This window comes from Botrytis porri, assembly GCF_014898465.1.
Source record: "Botrytis porri strain MUCL 3234 chromosome Unknown BPOR_006, whole genome shotgun sequence".
Taxonomy (NCBI): Eukaryota; Fungi; Ascomycota; class Leotiomycetes; order Helotiales; family Sclerotiniaceae; genus Botrytis; species Botrytis porri.
In genome coordinates this window covers 2,049,619-2,071,560 of record NW_024066080.1, presented here as the reverse complement: position 1 = coordinate 2,071,560, position 21,942 = coordinate 2,049,619, and the positions used below count along the sequence as shown (strand labels likewise).

General features: G+C 41.6%; 4 protein-coding genes across 4 annotated transcripts; 2 read left to right on the top strand and 2 right to left on the bottom strand.

Moving 5' to 3' along the window:
• Nucleotides 1–818: 818 nt before the first annotated feature.
• On the top strand, nucleotides 819–5,606 carry EAF01_005128 (uncharacterized protein). The gene is made up of 4 exons (XM_038913383.1): nucleotides 819–1,268; nucleotides 1,351–1,538; nucleotides 1,627–4,959; nucleotides 5,010–5,606. Exons 1-4 carry the CDS (start codon nucleotides 1,195–1,197, stop codon nucleotides 5,051–5,053), a joined length of 3,639 nt encoding a protein of 1,212 aa, XP_038771469.1. The 5' UTR covers nucleotides 819–1,194; the 3' UTR covers nucleotides 5,054–5,606.
• Nucleotides 5,607–8,466: 2,860 nt separating this feature from the next.
• On the top strand, nucleotides 8,467–9,012 carry EAF01_005127 (uncharacterized protein; the record flags this gene model as incomplete). The annotated part of the gene is made up of 2 exons (XM_038913382.1): nucleotides 8,467–8,803; nucleotides 8,840–9,012. The coding sequence occupies 2 exons, from the start codon at nucleotides 8,467–8,469 to the stop codon at nucleotides 9,010–9,012; spliced, it is 510 nt and encodes a 169-aa protein (XP_038771468.1).
• Nucleotides 9,013–17,614: 8,602 nt separating this feature from the next.
• On the bottom strand, nucleotides 17,615–19,161 carry EAF01_005126 (uncharacterized protein; the record flags this gene model as incomplete). The annotated part of the gene is made up of 5 exons (XM_038913381.1): nucleotides 17,615–17,746; nucleotides 17,896–18,087; nucleotides 18,240–18,374; nucleotides 18,829–18,972; nucleotides 19,102–19,161. 5 exons carry the CDS (start codon nucleotides 19,159–19,161, stop codon nucleotides 17,615–17,617), a joined length of 663 nt encoding a protein of 220 aa, XP_038771467.1.
• Nucleotides 19,162–19,975: 814 nt separating this feature from the next.
• EAF01_005125 (uncharacterized protein) lies at nucleotides 19,976–21,609 on the bottom strand (the record flags this gene model as incomplete). The annotated part of the gene is made up of 7 exons (XM_038913380.1): nucleotides 19,976–20,224; nucleotides 20,286–20,377; nucleotides 20,464–20,677; nucleotides 20,737–20,770; nucleotides 20,831–20,902; nucleotides 21,173–21,282; nucleotides 21,544–21,609. 7 exons carry the CDS (start codon nucleotides 21,607–21,609, stop codon nucleotides 19,976–19,978), a joined length of 837 nt encoding a protein of 278 aa, XP_038771466.1.
• Between the last annotated feature and the right edge of the window lie 333 nt (nucleotides 21,610–21,942).

Here is a 21,942-nt window from a genome sequence, read left to right as displayed (position 1 = left end):
ATCTTCAACTAAATTGTCATCTCGTGTAGATAACGTGGGTTGTGAACTTGTGGTGTATTTTAGACTCACTAGGGGTTTGATAGGGTGAGGATTTGGATGTGTGATTCCGTAGAATGTACGCAGTAGATGCCTACCGGTACTACAGGAGTTAGGTTGAAGATGTAAAAGACAATACGTATCTATCAACTACACATTCGTATCGAACCGAGATGGCTTGAAAGATATGCAAGTTAGGTAGTGAGTAGAATGTCAGCTACCAATCAAGTCGATTGAGACGGCTTGTGCTTGTAGCTACTCTGCACAAAATCGTCCAGTAAGTACAATTAGACTCAGTTATTGGTCAATCTGATTCATCTGTGCACCTTCGGACGAACACTTGTTACAGAACACGAACAGACACAGATTACATTTTCAAATCGCATGAATAATCCCCAGAGAGATACCGGGTAGATACTTGTCTGTAGGTACTTATCTGAAAGGCGGGGGAGACAACCTTTCTGTTTGGCTGTAGTCAATAAAGGGGGTGATATTTTGATACTTGTCAATACATACAGAGCACATTTGAAGCGATCACCTAGATCTCTCATCAACGACGTCAAACTTGTTGCTAGATACATACCATACTTACCGGTAGTATCCTTTGAGATGTGGAGGCGTATATAAAAAGTATGATAGAGAGCCATCTCCAAGGGTCCAACAAACTTCACCAATGAATCTTTCCTCAAAAAGGAATTGTCAAAGATCTTTACTCGAAGCATCTTAACCATTTATTAAGCGCAGACCCCCTCACAAAAACACCTTACTTACTTGGGTACCTTTGCTCTCCAATCTTCTAACTTTTGGAACATTTATTAATAATTTCCGATAATCCATCTTGCTTCTTCAGTCAGTCAGTCAGTCAGTCCTTAACACACCTTGCTTCTGTACAGTGACGAGTCACGACCGGCTTCAATATTTTCTTTTCTTTTCCTTTCCCTTCCCTTGCTTTGGTTCTTGCTTTTGATATTTTGGGGTTCTGGCTTCTTTTTTGGGAATCTGCCAATTTATTTGGGCCTCCAATCGCGCAGTTGACAGATGAAGCGGCGTTACATTATATCATGTACAGATACGATTACCCCTGAATCGAATGTTTAAACCGGAAGATTGGTATAATTACCCTGATCCACAACAAATTTCGACGAGGCTCGCAAGGAAATGTCGTTGAATGGCTTGGATGATGCGAAGGTCAAGGAAGCATACGATGCGGCGGTAGCTGAGCCCGGAGGATGGTATGCTTATATTCAACATCTTGTATCTTATTGCTCTGCGTGCGCCGTGATATAGTAGACTGATATTGTATTCGTCGTGTAGGTTCCTGCTGAAGTATGCTTCGAGAGACGAAATAGAATTAATGGGTCGTGGCAATGGCGGAATTGTGGAAATAAGAAATAAAATTGGACAATATGAAGAACCATCGCCGTTGTTCGGGTTTCTGCGATACAGGCGACGGAACGTAGTCATCAAGTATGTGCCAGATGGATGCTCAAGACTGGTTCAAGGTGGGTTCCCTTGTTGTTGATCTCGCTCAAACAAATCTCACTTTCGGGATTCTAAATTCTAAATTCTAACAATCTGATAATCTGATAGCTCGCGTCACTGTTCATTTTAATGCTGTTACCGAAAAGTTCGCTCCCTACCATACGATATTCGAAATAACCACTGCGAAAGAGCTCCGTGATACGACCCTGTCTGCCGCCTGTTCACTACACACTGCTTCGGGATCCGTTTCATCTTCGACGAGTTCTTTGCGCCGACGACGTTTAATGGAAATTGCAGAGGACGAGGAGGAGGATATTAGAACCAAACGACAATCCACAGTTCAGGAGGAGCGCCCCCCTACTGCACACACTATTACCTCAATATCGGGCACCCAGCCAACAGTTGATCCGACCACCCTGCCGGCCGATCTGCCAAATTCATTTACTTTCTCTTCTATGGTTGTAGAAGGGGACAACAATCTTGAAACTTCTCCTCCTCCACCACGTTCCAAAGCACCTTTGACATTCGATCTTGATACATCTCCGCCTCCTCCAAGGGAACCGCGTGAAGCTGAACTTGGATCATTCTCACCTATCACAACCACTGACGAAACACCTCGGACATCTTCTCAGTCCGCACGACCTGATTTGTACAGCCTTACATCTCACGAGTTTACCGGCAGACCTAAAGTTAGACTTGGACCTCGCCCCTCTCTCGATGTTGGCAAAACGACTACATCTGGAGGAGCCCCTAACTGTCGTCCAGTGTCAACACTTCCACAGGGGTTGAAAGCATCTACAAAGGGAGGGTCAAAAAAGGGGCGGGCGAGTTTAAACTCGCAGGAGTCTGAAGAGCCACCCAGTATGAGTTTGTCACCACCCTCTATTCCTGAAAATGGAACTCTACCCACGTCATTCCCTTCTCGCCCTCATACAAGTGGTGGACGACCAAACACCAGCTCTGGGGTTTCGGTTCGAACAACATTGTCAACGAATTCTACCACCCCCAATGCAAAAGTCCCAACAATTACGCCAGAGAAGGCACGGCTTATGAAGGCTATGGAAATGCGGAAGAGGCAATTGAGTGCTGGTTCACCTGCGCAAATACCACCCACTTCTCCAACTCCCTCGACGTCTCCAAGAAATCTCGAGATACCCTCTGCCCTAGGCCCTAGCACGTCACAAGGCGCTCCACAGGAGATTCAAGATACCTTGGCTTTGCTGACTGATATGGCCAAAGCAGATCAATCCGCGATTGCCCTCGATACAAGCTTCGCTATGAGAACGGACGACTCAGACGCTACAAGATCCGATTCCTACCCGGTCTCGCCCATTGGGCCTTCGGAAAAAGCAGAATCGACAAGAGCGTCTTCTATCTCGGAGTCCACGGATGAAACCGTTCAAGAAGCACTTTCTACAAAGGTGGTGACGAAAGACAATATGGCTTCAGAATTGTCCCCTACTACTTTATTAGAAAGTAATGGAAACGAGCCAGCTGTAACGATATCACTTCAAAGCCCAGAGCTAGACGACGAAAGCATAAATCCCGACCAACTTAAAGGCACAGAGGAATTAGCTAGCGACTCTAGTCACTCTGTCTCCAAAGATATTATACAGGATGATCTCACGGTCGCCACCTCTCCCCTTGCCGAAGAACAAAATACCAAATATGAAGCGCCTGAAGAGCCTTTGCAAACTTCCGCTAGTGAGCCTGTTTTCAACATAGTTGACAAGCCTCTTAAGGATAGTCCTTTCGACCCTGGGTACAATTTATCACAGAAGAAGAAAATCCATAATATTGAGCCCATTCGAACTAGTTTCGATAAAAGTGGCCCTAACTCTGAGAATAACTTCTCCTCAGATGATGAACTTATGGATGAGCTGCAGTCTGCAGTCATCCAAGATGCAAAGCCTATGTCGGTGGGCAAGTCGCCAATTAGTCCTTTGTTTCCACAACCTACGCAAAATGAGATCAAATTTTCACGAACTGTTTCAAGTCCATTACAATCAGTTAATCCGATTCCTCCACCTCTTACGGCCATGCCTGGTGGTGACCGACCTGTTTCTCGACCTGTTTCGGCATCTGCAAACTTTTTGAACCGCCTAAGCATGCAACCTGCCGCAGCACCCGTTGTTCCTAAGAAGATCAGTGTAGGATCCGGTGTTGCGAACAGAATTAAGGCCTTTGAAAAATTTCAAAATCTAGCTCCCGACTCTTCTGCAGCACCATCCACATTGGGCCCAAATCCATCTGCATCGCCTGCATTTTTTTCTGTTCGAAAAAGTAGTGTACTCGTTCCATCGAGAGCTCCTTCTATTGCCGAACGTACACATTCCTTGAACAAGAATACACCAACTCCTAGTGTATCGAGAGATGGGTCACCAGAAGTTGTTAAAGGACGTGAAAGATCAAACTCGGTTCAGAAAAGAGTGGCTATGTTGAAACCGACTCCTGTTTCTGACCTCAAGTCGACTCCATCTCGACCTGAGACTGTCCAGGTAACCGCTCGCATCGTCAGAGATCCTAATCAACCATTTCCTCAAAAGCCAGAAGCTGGCAAAGATCCTTCGGATTATAACTCTTCGCCATTGACAGAATCCCCATTGATCATAGATCACCAGATGGCGGTTTCTAGTCCTCCAAAAGAGAAAGAGACCGTACCCGAAAGGCGTTTATCAACGTCATCTAAAACTACCACAACTACTAACAATGAGAGACGATCATCTATCGCAATGGTCAAAGACCTCATTAACGATAGTCGTTCTTCATTTTCCGAGCGTCGGCGTTCTTCTACTATCGAGCCTTTCGCATCTTCTCCGACTGTTAAGTCGCCATCAAAATCTTCTTACGCTGATGTTACATCCCCTGTTCGTAAATCTCGACCATCCTCCGTCAGCAGTCGTCGTAGTCTTGATCGTTCCGAATTCTCTCCACCACCAACAGCTAGCTCAGCATCTTCCGGGAATGATGAGAAGTCGGACAAAAAGTCTGGCCGTGCAAGTCGTATGATGAAGCGTATGTCTTCATCATTATCTTCAAGTCGCAAAGCTATTGCACATGCTATCTCACCTACAGTTCGTGAGGAATCAGAACCTCCGTTTTTTCCTGATTCGGAGTCTTCACTTGTTCCATCTCAACCATCCTTGGGAGCCTCGCCCACAATTGCTCATGACATTGGAGATGTCAACGTTCAATTTCCTGATAGTCTTTTGTGGAAGCGTAGATCAATGATCCTGGATTCTCAAGGACTTCTTATTATCACAGCTGGTGGAAATGATAAAGGAGCAACACGGAGATTTCACCTTGGTGAATTTAGAGCTCCTGAAATACCCGATGTTGATATGCAAGAATTACCAAACAGTGTTGTTTTGGCTTTCTTGGAAGGTGGTGAGCTGCAAATTGCGTGTGAGGATCGAGCCGGTCAGGGACACACTTTAAGTGGTACGTTGATGTCTATTCTTATTTCGATCATATTCACTAACACAATTCAGTTCTACGAGAAGCTCATGGACATTGGGCAACCTATGGACAATAATAATTACAATCGTCACTCTCTTGCATAAGAATATTTCCTTTTTTGACACACTTTCTCATGACTTTGATAGTCATTATTTGGTAATATACCTCATCAGCATTCATTGACTTATCATTCCATTTTTTTTATCTTAGAAGGAAAGGGCTTCACGCAGGAATTTATGACGTATGGAGGCTCTTCACACGCATTAGTGTTTTTATGTTGCATTGCGTCGTAAGGGGAGAAGAGAGGGGAGGAGAGAGACCCAGATTCCAAAAGAGAATAAGAGGGAGAGCGAGAGAGCGCGAGAGCGCGAGTTGAGATACCACCTGGACTTTAGCAGTCAAAATTTTCTTTTATTGTCTGTACCTAAAATATGTTTTGTAAATCTTTTTCTTCTTCTTTCTTCAACCAAGATAACCCTGCAGCATGCCGAATAGCGAATAGCGCAGTTTTTTCTTATTTTATTTTTCAAGTACCAGGTCGACTGTATATGGATGGTGGTGGTTGTGCTTTTTTTTTCGGGGAAAAGGAATAGAATAGGATAGTTACAATACAATGTCTTCCTACCCAGTTGAAAGTGTTTTACTGATGCAATGTGATTTGATGATTGGAAGTGGGATGTATTGAAGTGAGAGGGATTGTATAGATCTCAAAGATGTAATGACGAGACATAGTAGACTGATGAGCAAGGTTGATGTAAAGAATATCCGGATCAGCGAGGGCTAGATGCATCAATAGTATGGTACAGTATCTGATGCTGACCTTTATGTATTCAAATTTATCGTAAAATCTCCTGTAGCGGAAAGAAGTATATAAATAAAGAGTATCCAAGTAAGAAACATGAGTAATCATAAAAGATAGATATAACAAACAAGTGACTCATCCGCATTCCAGACATTGATACGGTATCCTCTTCCCACATCCTTCTCTTTCCCTTTGATTTCTCTCCTATCTCAAAACTACAATATAGACTTAAACTTCACCAGACTCGTCAACAAACAACAAGAACCTTTCTATAGTTCTTCAGGCCTGCTGGCCCAATGGCAAGGCGCTTGACTACGATTCGTCGATATCAAGAGATTGCAGGTTCGATCCCTGCGTAGGTCAAATTTCTTTTGTTTTTGCTTGTTTGTGGGTTTGTTGTGGAGTGGAGGGGAGGGAGGGGTTGAAGAGTTTTTTTTCTTTTTCTTTTTGCTAGAGGGGAGGGGTAGGCATGGACATGGATATGGATGGTGGGGTTGAGTTGAGTTGGCTCTCCATGTGGACGAAATTCTTTACACATATCAAATATCAATAGCGTTTTCAAAATTCATCTAATTATTGTTTAATCAATACTATGTTTCAAATTTATGATGAGAAGATTTAAATAGTGAAAATTTATATATATAACCCCATTTATATTATATTCGAATATAATTTGTGATTATTTTCAAAGAAGTATCTTTAGAGAATCTTTTTTGGTGTGTATATAATTTCGTTACTAGATACTTGGTTAGCGAGGGGTTGGAACTTGGAAGTGTGAAAGTTGGGTGCTTGTAGATTTGTAGTGGGGGGAGGGGTTTGCAGGTGTAGATTTTTGTGATGTTGGTCTGTGAAGTGAATGGAAGGAAGGCTTTTAGATTTTTGGCTTTGAGACTAATAATAATGTGGTGAATATTGTTGATCTTGGTGAACGACCTGGAGGGTTTTCGAGTTGGTAAGGTTAACCTTATCGTGATAGGTTGCGGATTTCCATCTTGACTTGAAGGATTCGAATCGGAGAGAAGATGAAATCCTGGTAGAACCACTCTAAAATGACTCTATATCAATAGCTTTGAAACTTCAAAGGCAATAGATAGCCAAGAGCTAAACCGTTTACCTGCTCTGTAGTCTGTAGGTACTCTCGAGGTACTTCAGCATTTTCACGTGTACAACCCCGCTAGTTGTAATTTCTGGAGTAGGGTAGATGAACACATGCAATCGACCCAACTTATATGGTTTTCCCCTCTTTCATCTGCTCAATTAAAGATAAGTAATCTTCTACCAGACTTTGGAATATCCGTCAACAGTTACTACAATTCTATCAAGTCATGAGAATTGATCAACGAATCTCAAGGGATTTCAATCATCAATTGTGATATCGCCTTGTTACACTAATGCCATCTTTTGATCAAAAGTTCGTGTGGTAAATGTTGTGATGCCAGATAATATAATATTACAAGTTGCAATAATGAGGAGAAAACTGCTGCTATGGGAAAGTTTTCCGAATTCGGCGTGCTCGTTTTCCGGTTCAGTTGAATATGAGAAGTAGATATTGAAGTTTGGCCATTTAAGTGGTTGGCTATCAACAAACAACGAATGTTGCTGGTAGGAAAATGAATACTCAAATCAGCCATATCATTCATTGGGATGGGTAGCACAACAATAAGTCTATCACCAGTGTGATACACTGCGTCCCTTGGTGAGAAGTAACTTGCTCTTTCTGAACATTGTAATTCGAAGGTCTTCTAATCCAAGACTTCGACGCCATCTTCTCCTCATTCCTTCATTGTGAACTTCTCATAGGATACTGCGAGTTTGGATTACATACATACATATTTTTCGTTTTGGATAAGTTTACGATCTCGTGGCCAAGTGAGGGGTCGATGCAAAGATGAACATCTTGAATGATTTTCCCTCAGCTTTGTCTTCGATTTCAGCATCACAGGACTATAAGTTCTGTATATGTGTACGCCCTGAAATCCAGAGGAAATTTAGTAAAGATCCAATGTACCAACACTTATACTCATCTAAATGACTAGAATCGAATCAATCAACATCACAATGGCTCTTTCAAACACAGGACTTGCTTGCACTACTTCCCCTGGTGAGGTTTTACATCTCATATTCCAGCAATTTGACGGAGGCAGACTCATTCGAGAAGCACGATCTCCAGATGGTGGCAGCGTTTGGAGTTTTCAAGATCTTTTTGTCGCTGAAGATGCAGATTTCGATAGTTCTCCGATGACGTGTTACTATGTAGACAAGGACCTAGGGTTTTAAAGTAGATCTACAGGATGTTTCTACTATTCGATGTTGATTCTACTGGCTGATACATGACAGATTCATGTTCTTTATTTGAATAAAGACAAGAAATTAATGGGGAAAGTCGAGCATTTGGAGCGATCAACACCGATTTGGACAAATGTTAAGGTTCCAAATGATATTTAGAAACGCCCAAGCACATTCTCGAAATTGACAGGTGGAGCATTCAACGAAAAGTCGGATTGGAATGTGAATGGGTCGCAGTGGACTTACTGCTGCGTGTGAGTTACAATCTATAACTTTAATCTTGCAACTTGACTAAGTGTGATTAAAGAGAAGACGATGACTCGGTCGGGATTGCTGAAATTCGACGCTCAGGAGGAAAGAAGTGGTATTTACATACAGTCCTCCTGGAAAGAAAGGGATAAATGATCCCGGAAACCTATCTAGCCTGCCAAATTTCGAACAAAAGCATCAAAGTATGCCCCCCCCCCCCGCCTGTTCCAAATCCACACACTTACATTTTCTTCCAGGTATTTTTCAGCACGCTGACGGTAGCATCCATCTATATGAGTGTAAAGGTGGTGAATGGAAAAGTAAGCAAGATTCCCAGCCCATGCGACTGCGATTTCGAGACTAACCATCCCAAAGATCAAGGCGTTTCCGTCGAGAAAGAAAACGTTCCAATGCCAGTCGAAAACCTAACACCACTCTGCTGTACCATGACCGAGGATGGAAGCATTCATCTTTTCTTTGCTGGCTATGGTGAAAATCATAAACACAAGGTCTGACATTACAAAGATGGCGAGAAACAAGATGATGTTATTGATTTTGTCCACGGCTCGAACTTGGGCTGTACATCGGTTCGAAATGAGATTACTGTGTTCTATGGGCAACAGAACAATTCTGTGGCCACGATGTTGTATTCTAATGGGAAGTGGGAGGATGGAGCTGTTGTAATTCCGTCCTCATAATTTATGGTGCATTAGTGATGATGAGGAGGACATTCCGGGGGGGAGGGGGTTGACTTGTAGGACTTCTGGTCAATCACAAAAGTTGATATTCCCACGCAGATACCACTGTTGATCGTTTAAGGAGATTATTCTATTACTTTGCGAATCAAATATTGACTCCTTGTATGCTGGCGGACCCAGAATTCACTTTCAAATACTCATCTTTCTCTCAATTCACACATGTCTCTGCCCGAATTTTGCTATTGATAAATGAGATGTAAATTATAACGGAAAAGAAAACATTGCTAGGTACGAAGAGTAATACTACTAGTCCTTTTGCAAAAAAAAAATGATATGAGATGAGCGAGAATATAATGTCAGAAAACATATATAGCGAAGAGTGAGAGTCATTCCATCTGCTGTGATTGCTAAAGATCAATTAATGACGTAAAAAGGTATCTCTATAGTAATCTCTCTCTCGTTAATTCTAAACAAGTAAATCCGAATTCAGGAAATTGTTACAGTAATATGAAAAGCATGAGGAATGTACTGTAGCACAGATACACATCCCCCGAAATCGACATTACTATCTCATATCGCTAGAACAACTGATCGATACAAATACATAATCATAGAATACAATAGAGAAAATGAAACTATCCTCATCTACGAAGTTCTCTATGAATAATTTGAGCAGTGGAAGTAGATTAGAATCATAACGCGTTGCGTTTAGCACGTTCGCCCTGGCTCTATCTACATCAGCGAAATAACAGGCGGAAATTAACCACCATTCGAAAGAGCTTTAACAATTCAGGCCTCTTTTTGGTACAGTTTTAAATAAAGAAGATTCCAACTATCAATAGAAAGAAAATAGAATTTTCATTTGATCTTTTCAAATATCAAGATTTCTCTTGAGTTGAAATTTATCATTCAATAAATAAATGATATTGAAACAGGCGAGACAGGCTCAAAAAGGTCAATTTCCGCCTTTTTTTTCGCTTACATAGAGCCTGGCTCTTTACTCTCTGAGTGGGGTGTATAGTGGATACCAAAGACTGATTACAGCACTAAAAACGCAGAAAAAAGTTTTCGCCTCTCTCGCGAAGGGCCGACGACATATCACCCACCATTCCGAAGATCAAGAAACAAAAAAATACATACAACAGTAGGGATTCGCTGGTGGTCACCCACCCAACTACTAATCTACCGATCTGAAGCTTGTGTATGGCAGAGCGGACGGGATGCCCAATTCTCTTCAGTCTATGGTCGTATGTGGAAGGATGTGGTTCAAGTGATATTATATAAAATAACTGACGATAGGTAGCTTGTTCGAAATTGAATCTTGAAGTCATGTGGAAGTGGTCCAGATCTCGAATACTGTGAGCAGTCGCGCCTCCCAGTGTTATCGTAGCACCTACGATAATAGGTTCTAATTATTAGCATTGTACTCGTGCAGCCAGAAAGTATGCCACACTCCACTCACAGGCACGTCCCATAAGGTGGTAAAATACAAGATGTTTGATAGCCTATATTTAGATGGAGTGTTGCATACTTTCTGACTGCACGAGTATTCTGTCTAAGGAGCTAGCTATATATAGAAAGAAGTAATCCTTATATGCTTAAGACTAGCCCTCTCGCTTATTGTACTATAGTAGCCTATTTAATACCTAGTTAGTACTTGTACTGTGGTTGGCTCGGGACCTAGAATGATTGTTGTCGAGAACTGATATTCAAGTAATGTGCTGTGCCTATTAATCCAACGCTGACTAGGCCTCCTTAATGATACACCAAACTGCCCTTGTCTCTATAGTGAGCACATATTGCCTAGGTGCGTTTTTCATTTTAGTAATTGATCATTCATTCGACAATTGTAAAAGTGTAAAGTCACCAGTAATAGTGGTGACTACACAGGACCATATGGAAAGGACCGCTGTCAGCGACTATCAGATAAGTAGTTGTCTTAAGCTAGTCACGTTGCAAATGTCTGCAAGTACTACTTGCTATATTCGGTGAAATTTGCGAATAGACTGGATGCATCAAGATCTTGATCGTAAGAATAATTTCAATAGTTGCGTAGATGCATCTCCATGGCATAGCTCCAATCATCGCAATTCATTCAATTTATCCGGAGTAGAATTCAAGAAAGTTATACATGATAGTGTGGATCCATAACATTAGGATCTCAGCAGGATACGAGAAGGATCTGTTTTGAGGAATGACTGTATGAAGTTGCAGAGAAAGAGATGGGAAGAAATTGTGCCCAGGAATAATGTAAAACGCCAGTCTTAGGCGATCGCTTATCATCCAACCCTTTCCAGCACTCCACGGCCTTATATCTCTTTTCAGCAATCATAGAGCTCTCATGCATTGCCATCAAGAATTTTTAGCAAAGGGATTGGCCAACTGAAGTAAGGCCGGCTTACCAGATTCAATAGAAGATGTCCATACATCGAGCTCTGAGGATATATCACTATTACCATTCTTAACCACTTATTATGCATCATCATCTTGAAGTAACGATTTGGAAGCACTTCAAGCCGCATAGTATAAACACAGAGACGGTTTGATTTTGGCACATATGAAATATATGATTGAAAGTAGCTAGCTTTTTAGATGTTCAACTAGCATTCGTTGATCATACAGAGTCAAAGAAGGAAATATGTGCCTGAAAGCTTGGCTCCATTCCAAATCTACCTCCACTGCCTGAAAAATTGGCCTTAGTCAAAGTCTACCTCTACTTCGTCGTTTCCTGTCCACTATACTTCTTTAAAATAGAGAAAGACGTAAGAAGGAAAATATGAGGTAAACGACCTCAGGGAATGGCTACCCTAACAAGAAGCAAATCCTTCAAAAGGCTCAACTTTCATCATATCAAGGGGCTGAGCAAGCAAATCCTCATTGGGAAACTTTCCTGTCACAATAGTGATAAAAGCAGGAGTTGCAAAGTGGGCATCGAGCGCGGCTTTGTTCTCCCCTATATCCCGCGTTAGCTGGGACATTATGAAGTATTCCAGGGGTGAATACGAATGAATTGGGCAGTCTAGAATGAGAAACAAACAGACAAATCTCTTCGAGAATATAAAGATTTCATCCAGATTCGGGGTTCAAGTGTTCGAAAAATTCGAATTTTTCCTATTTCGATTCTATGTTAGATTGTATGATTTCGAAGCTGGGCTTAAGCAGGACAATGAATGAAATAGAAGCACAGGGAGAAAAGAGTGAAAAGCATACCGCACCCGGCTCATCCTCCTTAACTCTTGTAGCAAGCCCATTGAGGAGTTTCTGTTAATATTTGCTGTTCGATATAGCTAAGTCTTGATAGCAATAAGAAAGGAATATACGAACTCGGGCTTCTTTTCCTGGAGCGGGGTAGATGATGACACAAGCATGGAATTTTTCTGACATTGCTTGAAATACTTAATAGACTAATAGTAGAAATGTAGTTATCGTTGAGATACTTTTTAGTTGATATGCTGAAATTTGGTTTGCGGTAACCAGGTAGAGGCAAGTAGACGGGGTATATATAAACAAATATATCAAACCGTAGTACTGGAAGAACAAATCGCAAGATTACAACAAAAACACTATCGTATCATTCATCTACGCTAGATGACTGCAGCCAGACCGGTCATTGACTTCGTCGCAGCCATAAATCCTGAAGCAATGCTGCTATAGTGTATGGACGTAGGTGAATGAATTCAATTCAATGGTCACTATACCAAGTCTAAGGGCCCGTTCGAATCTTTTATTATTATTTATTGTCAAAATAAGATTGATTAAATTGTTGACTAATAAATTAGCCTAAATTTTGTAGATTTAGCTTTATATTTATAGACCTATAAAATATAGAGTAATAATATATTAATAAATAGAGATTAAAGCTTTATTATAGATTTGATAAAGTTATTATATAAATTTTTGAAATTTATAGATTTATAATTTTTGAGATTTTGTGGTAATATATTAGTATTTAGTAATTTAATTTTAACAATAATTTTATAGATAATATTGACGTTTAGTAAATACTCATTCAAATGATAAATGTACATCTATATCACCTACAAACGATTCGAACGGGCCCTAAGCGAATACGAAAGAGACTAACTCTTTCAGTAGTTCTTATTTACGGCCTACTATCTGTGTATAATAGCTAACTTTTTAATATAATTTGACATTTATTAGGACCTATCATTGTAGGTATACTTCCCAAATTCCACCAGACTTGGCACCGTTCAAAGTTCCTAGTACTATATTCCAATCCTGATCAACCTCAAATCTCGGTCCTATATGTAGAACTTTCCCATCAATGTTACTTGCCATAAGTCTTGTGCCAGCATCCACAACATCTTCAATCTTACCCAAAGGTACACCGGCGAGTATTGCCCGTCCAAAAGTAGACAATACGGGAGTATCTATGAAATATAGCATAAGGAGGTTGATACAAATTCCTTTTAATAAAAGCTGTACACATCAAAGAGCGATAAAGCCCCACAATTACATGTTTTGCAATGCAGTACTGAACCTGAGCCGCTATCGGGAACATACCTAGGTACCATGCAACCTATTAACAAGATATGTCAGTCTCTATTTGGTGAATCTTGATCTTTCGTACTAGCAGATGGTCGATAGACCTTCTCTGACCCTGGATTCTTAGGTAAGTAATGAAAGGCAAGATGTGTAGTGTACATAACCCCAATAAGGTTGACTTCCAGTGCTTTCAGATCAATACAGGGTGGCTCTTCCAGCGTTCCAAGGTTATCAGGAGGGGAGTCAAATGTTGGGTTATCTTCAACGACCCCAGCGTTTGCGACAACAGCGATTATACTATCAAAAGTCAACAAGGCTATGCATGTGTCAGTAACAGGACACAATCCCACATTACCTGTCAGAAATGTGCTTTTGGTGAGTATTAATGTATATCTTGCTTCTTTTACTGACCCTTCCCCCAGGTATATCAAACTCAACCACCACCTTTTATTCACCTGTTGGAACAATTTTGTATCGAAAACGGATGGGATGTTCACACCAGTCCACTAAACTCTGTCTGACGCCAATCTCATGAACATGTTATAATGCTCGTTGAATTAGAAAACCCACTTTTGGCGACACTTCAAGACGAGGACCTTAGAATCTTCAAATGTTTGATAGGCAATGCTTGATCATTGATCTGGGTTACATGTGGTAGTTTAATTTCCAAATGCGAGCTGGAATATGGTATGCCACTTGGGTGGTCCTGTACTATAAAACAAAAGAAATCATTCCTGAATCTGGCTACTTTTAATTTCGATTCCGGGATCAGTTTAGATAGTATGGTTATCAAAATTCTTTTTGATATACTGGAGCGTTAATTTCTTGGAAAAAATAAGGAAACAGAACACTTTCTTGATAACAATTCAGTTCATATTGACCAGCTGGCTCTAGTTAAAGCAATCAATACAAAGTTTGTACCTACAAGAAGCAAGCTATGATTCTCATCAATCCAAGAAGGGGTTGCTTTCAAGGGTCAGTTGAAAGCTGGGAAGATCTGTTTTCAGGATGATTCGCTGATACACCAAAATCTGTTGTCCGATTTCATTGAGATTGAAGTTGAGGCCGTCAGTATAAATGAACAAGACTCGCTTGTTGTTTCTGGTTCCAGCGACTCCACGACATTCAGTCATGAGATATCGAGAATAATCACCCAAATTGGCTCTAGTTGGTGATCGAGGTGTTGCGTTTTCCTTCAATACGCTTTCAACAAAGCAACGAACAAAAGCCCAATTTATTCAACGGATCGCTAACGAGCCGTTGGATACCAGGGCCACCATACCAACAGCATTTTGCACAGCATTTTATGGTTTATACAACCTTGCTTCTATGGAGAATGGCGATGTTGTTGCTATGATTGACGCCGTGGATCTGTTGGTCAAGCAGTTATTCAATTATGCAAAAAGACCCAAGCCAAGGCCATTGTCATTACCAACGTAGATTCCACCAGCAAGTCACTTCTTAATTTGGGTCTTCCGCGCGAGCAAATCATACGTCCTGGAATTGAAGATGTGGCAATACAAATTCAGCGTCTAACAGGATGTAGAGGTCCTCATATTATCTTCACCTCTCAATAGCACGATATCGCTATTCTGATGGAGTGCAGTAGAGTATTGGCTCCCTTTGGTAGAATAGTTACGTTTGGGTTGCAACGTGACAGTGTGCTACCAAACCTCTCGAACATAGCACGCGGTTGTAGCTTGTTTACTTATGACCTACAGGACCTCTCTTCATAGAGGTCCGAGATACTGTCAAGGTGAGCAAATCGCAAAATTGATCATTCATGGTCTGAATTACTGACTTGTATTATAGATTTCTCCAACAATGTGTGGAAATTTACAAATATAAAGAGAAAATCAGCAATCGGCCCACTTACCGTTAGGGGTCCGTCTCAAATCGACGAAGTTTTCGGTTCTTTCCCGCACAACCTTGGAGATGGCAAACTGGTGCTTGAGTACCAACCTACTTCACTATTCAAGCTATGCATACCACAAGAGTTACGTTACACCTTCGCTCTCCTACATAAACTAATTTGTGCACCATTTCAGGTTCTAACAACACCATCTCGGCTCCAGCTTAGATCCGACGCCTCATATCTTCTCATCGGGTGTCTCGGTGGTCTAGGCAGAAGCTTGACATCGTGGATGGTTGAAAGTGGCGCGAGGCATCCTGTCTTTCTGTCCCGTTCTGGCACCGATAGTCTTTCAGCTCTAGCTTTGGGTGAAGGTCTCAAAGCGAGTGGTGTGAATGCAGTTGTGTTACGTGCCAATGTAGCATCAAAATGACAAATTTTGGAGGTGATTGCTTCAATGGACCCAAAGCACCCAATACGTGGAGTTGTGCATGCAGCGATGGTCCTAAAAATATGTTTACACTTATCCTTGTGGGATGCCCATCTATTTAACCGCACATATACAGGACAAACTATTTCAAAACATGGACATTAGTAGTTGGCAACAAGTCCTAGAGGCAAAGGTTAAAGGGGGTCTAAATCTCCATGAAGTCTTCTCAAACAAGACCGAGTTGGATTTTTTCGTCATGACGAGCTCAGTTTCCGGAACCCTAGGCTCAGCTGGCCAGAGCAACTATGCCGCCGGTAATTCAGATAACCCCCCACTCCGAAATTTCAAAAGAATCTAACAAACTCCCAGCGGATTCATCCCTTGATTTTCTCGCTCGTCATGGAAGGAAACAAAGTCTCACTGCCATTTCACTCATCTAGCCCATGGTCATCGGTATTGGATACGTTGCCGACCATCCTGAGATCGAGACGTACCTTCGCAGAAAAGGCTTTTATGGCATCGATGAAAGTGAGATGCTTGCCACTTTTAAAGTTGCTATGATGGCTCACCAGCCGGAAGCCGATCATATCATCGCCGGAATCGAGCCTACTCGACTAGCTAAAGCCATTTCGGCAACCGAAACAAAAGTAACATGGCCTCTGGAGCCTCGACTCAGTATAATTCCCGCCAAGATAAAAAAGTAAATCGCGAATGATGGCGCCACAAAAAGCAGCAGTATTCTTGCCAAAATTGAGAATTCTTTAGACAAGGAAGAGGCGGTCAATTATACATGGGAACATCTCGTACACGGTCTTTCAACAGTGTTGATGATTGATAAGGATGAGATTAACCCTTAGACTCGGACGATTGCAAGTTCTGGGTGGGATAGTATGATTGGTGCAGAGTTTCGTAACTGGATTTTCACGGAGTTCAAGGTGGATATCCCATCTTAGTAGCTGCTTGCTCCCAATTCGACAAATGCTAGCTTTGCAGAGATTTTGTATAATCAGATTGAGAAGGATTAGAAGTCTGGAGTATAGAGAAATGACATTACAAGTAACAATATTCTATTTATTTGCCGAGATCTTCAACAACTAATAACAATTTGTCTTTACAGATATATTTAATCTTGAAAGCTAGAAGCAATTGTCTGAACCAAATGAAAGGTATCTCTTCAACATATATTATTCTCGAATTTTAATCGTTTTGAAAAGGTTTTGATAAAACCCACCCCCCTTCCCCCCACCACCGTTCCACCAATCAACATCTCACCTCATTCCACCCCATCCCACACAAAATTGTATCAACAACATATGTTCTTTTTCCTTGCCCTCCTCCATCAACAACACAACACCAAGCGGCTTTAGCTCACTTGGGAGAGCGCCAGACTGAAGTCTACTTCGGTTCATTAATCTGGAGGCACTGTGTTCGATCCACAGAAGCCGCATTCTGCGATCTCGGGTTCACTCGGGATAATGTAATTTTTTTGGAGGGGGGAGAATTGGATGAGGGAGTGGATAGAAGATATCAATAAAGTTGTAAGTGAAAGCATATTTTGAATATGTGATGAAAATTCACTATTATTTTTTCACTTTAGCATCCATTATCTATCCATTTCATAATTTTAGTGCCAATTAAATAGATAGAAAGTGGATATCCAATCCACCTCAAATCAAGCGCATCCACCTAAGCAGAGAGCAGCCATAAACTTTTTCGATCAACAACAACAACAACAACAACATGTCAACAATAACATCATCATCATCATCCCAACTTCTAATGAAAACTCATTTCACCCTCCAACTGCGAAAAACTTATTTCTTCTTCCAAACCTGATCAGCATCTTCATGAATATCCACACTCTCAATCCCCTTCCTCGCTTCCCGTTTCTTCATCGTATCAACACCAAATCTCTCATCTCTTTCCTTGACTTTATCCCATGGTACCTAGATTATAATATCGTCATCAGTAAATTCCTTTTAGCATATCCTCTATCTTCTCTTCTCCCATCATTTCTTCCCCCACTCCATACCTATCTCTTCTTCCCTCTCCCAACAACCCCTTCCCTATAAACACAAAAAGAAACCCAACATACCTGCTCATCCGCCGTAAAACTCCCCATCAAAACCGGCATTCCAAGCGGTAACTCATCTCCCCTATCCGTCTGCCAGAAATGAAATGTTTTTCCATACAACCCAATGACCTCTTTCATTTCTTCCGTTTCTGCTACTGTCCAGACTGCATCTGGGATTGTGGGGTTGGGGAGAATGAGCATTCCGGATTTGACCTGGGGGGTTTTAGAATATATAGATATAATTATAGTGAATTGATTGTATGTAGTTTCGGTTATGGAGAGAGATGATATACTCTGAATAAAAAGAGAAGGTTGCCTAAGGGGAAGTACAGAAACAGATAATGAGACAAAAACCAAAAACCTACCTCATAATCATGCGAATGCCAAAGTTTCCTCTCCTCCTCATCCAATTTCTCATACAATCTCCTGGTGATCATATATTCGACTCCAATCAATCTTGCCGGATTTGTTGGGGAATCGTAGATGAGACATTGACGAACCTATATTGTGTGTATTGTTTTGTTAGTAATTTGGACTTTTTGATGTCGGGGTTTCACTTTGAAGCCCATTGTCTCTGTCTCGACGCTCTCAGTAATGACTTCGTCACGTAAAGCTTCTATGATTCTTTAGTGAAGGACCTTGTCTTCCGTTTCTCTCTCCTCTTTTGCTTCATCCACTCAAAATCTATTCTCCACCCCTCTTTTTTTCATTACCCCTCCTCTCTCACCTCCCCATTCCCCTATTCCCTTTCTCGTTACCTCTCCCTTCTCAATCCGTCCACCCATTTCCCTTCGACCATCCTCTCTCCCCTCTCTCCATCCACCCATCTACTTTTCCTCTTCCCATTCCATCCCCTCCATCTTCCCCCCCTCTCTCCCTCTTCCCTCCCCCCCCTCCATTCCTCCACAACCCCTGCAAAAAGTTATAAAAAAACAAAGAACAAAAAAAACTCACATCCGCACTCAAATGCGTACAATAATGATTCGCCTCCACACTCCTCCCGGGCTCCCCAGCATAAACATGAAACGCATTAAGATGGGCACAAATCTTTTTGATCGGGGCAAAACTTTGCGTTACGCTTGCTCCTGTTTCGAGAATCTATTTTCGAGGTGTTAGTTTTGTGTTTTGTGTTTTGTGTTTTGTGTTGGGGTGTTGTATGCTTAGATGTATGTGTATGTGTATGTGTATGTGTATGGATGTATATAGATATATATATAAACAACCTACCTTATCCTTCCCACTTACTTCCGGGCCCGGCGCACCATGTGTGAGAGGTCGTTGTGCCATTCTGTAAGGAATCCACTGCAGATACTTATTAGCTATCCAATATCCAATATCCCACCACCACCACAACAACAAAAAAGTAACAATACAATACAAATCCTCTCGACCAGCGCTGTCCCGTCTGGAAGATAAATCTTTGCAATCGACCGAGTAGATATTGGATCTGGAAGTTTGGTGGTCTTCATATCATATCTCACTCCGACAGCTATTTAACATGAGAATCTTACCTACTCTTCCTTACCTAACTAACTACATCACATCCCACACATCTATGATACACAAAACTTCAAAAGGAGCAAACCTTCCGAGATCGAAATCAGGAATCAAGAATCAAAATCATGTGAAAAGGATTACGTCATGCATATATACTTACATAAATAATGCTAATAGGTGTATGCTGGATCACCCACCTCTATTCATGCTTGTGTTCTATTCGGACCATTCTCTCCTCTCCCTCCTCGCATATTATCAAGGCACCTAGTGAGGGGTAATTGGAAAAGGGAAAGGGCAAGCGAGGGGGGAAAATCTCCGGTACTCAGGTACATAGTGATTACTCACGCCTACATTGATTGTTCACATGATTTATTCTATCAGTCAGGATACATACTCAGATATCTTCACGCAAGTACTAAAAAATATATTGCATCTCTATTCGTTTTAAATCATTGAACATTGCATTTCCACCATTCCCCAATCCCAAAAGCCATCTCCCCTCCCCTCCCCTCATCAAAATTTAGCCATTGGTTCTCTACATCAACCTCCCATCAGTATACATCTCTTCATCAAAATAGAAACCCACCCCAAGCAATACTTACACTCACTTAAAATTATTCTTCATTTCCCTCAATTTTGCCATCACCTCCACGGGATCCGTTTTCCCCGTCGCCTTTTGAATCTCCGGATCATCCATTCTCATAAAAACATTATGTTTCTTCTCATCTCCAATTGTAAATTGTCCTTGTGTTTCCTTATTCTTGTCTGCGAAAGCTTCGAGAGCCTTGACGGCTTCACTTTGGGAAACGGAGACGGCGAATTTGACATTCGCTTTGGTGTATTCGTGACCGGGCTAGATTGGATGGTTAGCATTTCGTTGGAAGTTTCCGATGACGAGAGCATAGGAGACCTACATAGACAACTGTATCATCTGGTACAGCTGCCAGTGTCTTGTTAAGTGCTGTGTGCATTTCCTCTGCGGTTCCTTCAAAGAATCTTCCACATCCTGATTTAGTCAGCTCTGTATGTATCCTAGCCATCCACTTCCTGTCTCATTTGCACCCCTCCTTCCCCGTCAGTCCACAAACTCACCTCCATGAAACAGAGTATCACCCGTAAAAATAGCCTTTCCACTCTTATCTTCCATAAACCAACAAATACTATCCTGTGTATGGCATGGTGTATAAAGTGCCTTGACATTTATCTCTCCAATTGTGAAACCCTCTCCATTCTTTGGTGTCTTTGTAACTCCCTCACAATCTTTACCTCCAATTACAGGTTTTCCTTTGAATTCTGGATCGGCGAGCTGGATGATGGTATTAGCTGGAATTGTCTTTGAAAGAGAGAGGGAGAGGGAGGCGTTACTATTTTATTATTTCCTCCTGAGTGATCCCAATGACTGGGAATCGAGTATTAGAACAATGCTTCCTAGGGAGATGGATGCCGGTGAGAAACTCACTGGTGTGTATTGACAATTGCTACTAAATTGATCTTTCCATCTTTGATTTGTTCTTTTAAGACTGGTGCGACCCTATTGGATTAATGTTAGCCTTTCTTCAATATCATTTCCATCCTTATTTTTCTGTCCATTTCTCCCTCTACCCGCCCTATCTGTCTGCCAGTCTGCCAATCTGCCAATCTGCGAGCATCAACCTCCTCTCCCCCCTCTCCCCTCCCCCAAAAAACCCCTCAAAAAAGAAACAAACTCACTCCCCCCGCACTCGCCGGATCAATCACCACCGCATCCCTACTCCCCTCATCCACTACCAAATACGCATAATTATTCGAGGTACCCTCCCACATCGGAATACTCTGAATCTGCATATTGCGTTTCTGTATTTCTATTCCTCGTCTTTGTCTGTGTATCTGTCTTGAACTTTCGGTTCTCGTATTGAGACTTGTGATATTGTTCTAGAGATTGTGGGGGGCAGTGATTAGTTTCTTCTCTCTGATTTGAATTTGGTTTTTGCTTAATATTTTTGCGCAATCGTAGCATGTACATGTCGTCTCTCCTCCAAAAACAACCAAAGAAACGTACAATCCCCTCTCCCCTCTCCCCTTTTCTCTTCCCCTCTCTCCCTCTCCCCTCTCCCCTCCCTCTTCCACCCAAACCCAAACCCAATCACTCAAATCAAAAAACAAATAACAAAAAAAAACAACACTCAAACTCACAAACAAACTTCTCTCCAAAACACCCAATGATCGATTAATCCCCGCACTGCACAATCTCGAAAGCATTTAATGATATCCTGCTTTTACTTGCCCAAACAAACACAACACAACAAACCAAACAGACAAACAGACGAGCAATTCCAAATCGTGACTCGCAAGCTACCTCCGGAGTCCGTACCCACCTATGTACTACTTCTTATCAATCAAATCAACCACCAATCATTCGTCCATGCCTCGAAAAGAACTCGTGTTACATAATCGATGACGGTCTGTGGGGTAGCTAGTAGCTACGAAATGAATAATAAAGATTACTAGGGTCCCATTTGAATCATTTTGCTAATACCTGAAAAGTTAGGTTTTGCATAGGTTGAAAGTATATTTAGAATTTAATAATGTATT

Bases quoted from the DNA above. Each gene is read 5' to 3' on its own strand.
- EAF01_005128 (XM_038913383.1), top strand. From the start codon at position 1,195: ATGTCGTTGAATGGCTTGGATGATGCGAAGGTCAAGGAAGCATACGAT. The intron at 1,269-1,350 runs GTATGCTTATAT...TTCGTCGTGTAG, and splicing joins GTAGCTGAGCCCGGAGGATG to GTTCCTGCTGAAGTATGCTT. The intron at 4,960-5,009 runs GTACGTTGATGT...AACACAATTCAG, and splicing joins TCAGGGACACACTTTAAGTG to TTCTACGAGAAGCTCATGGA.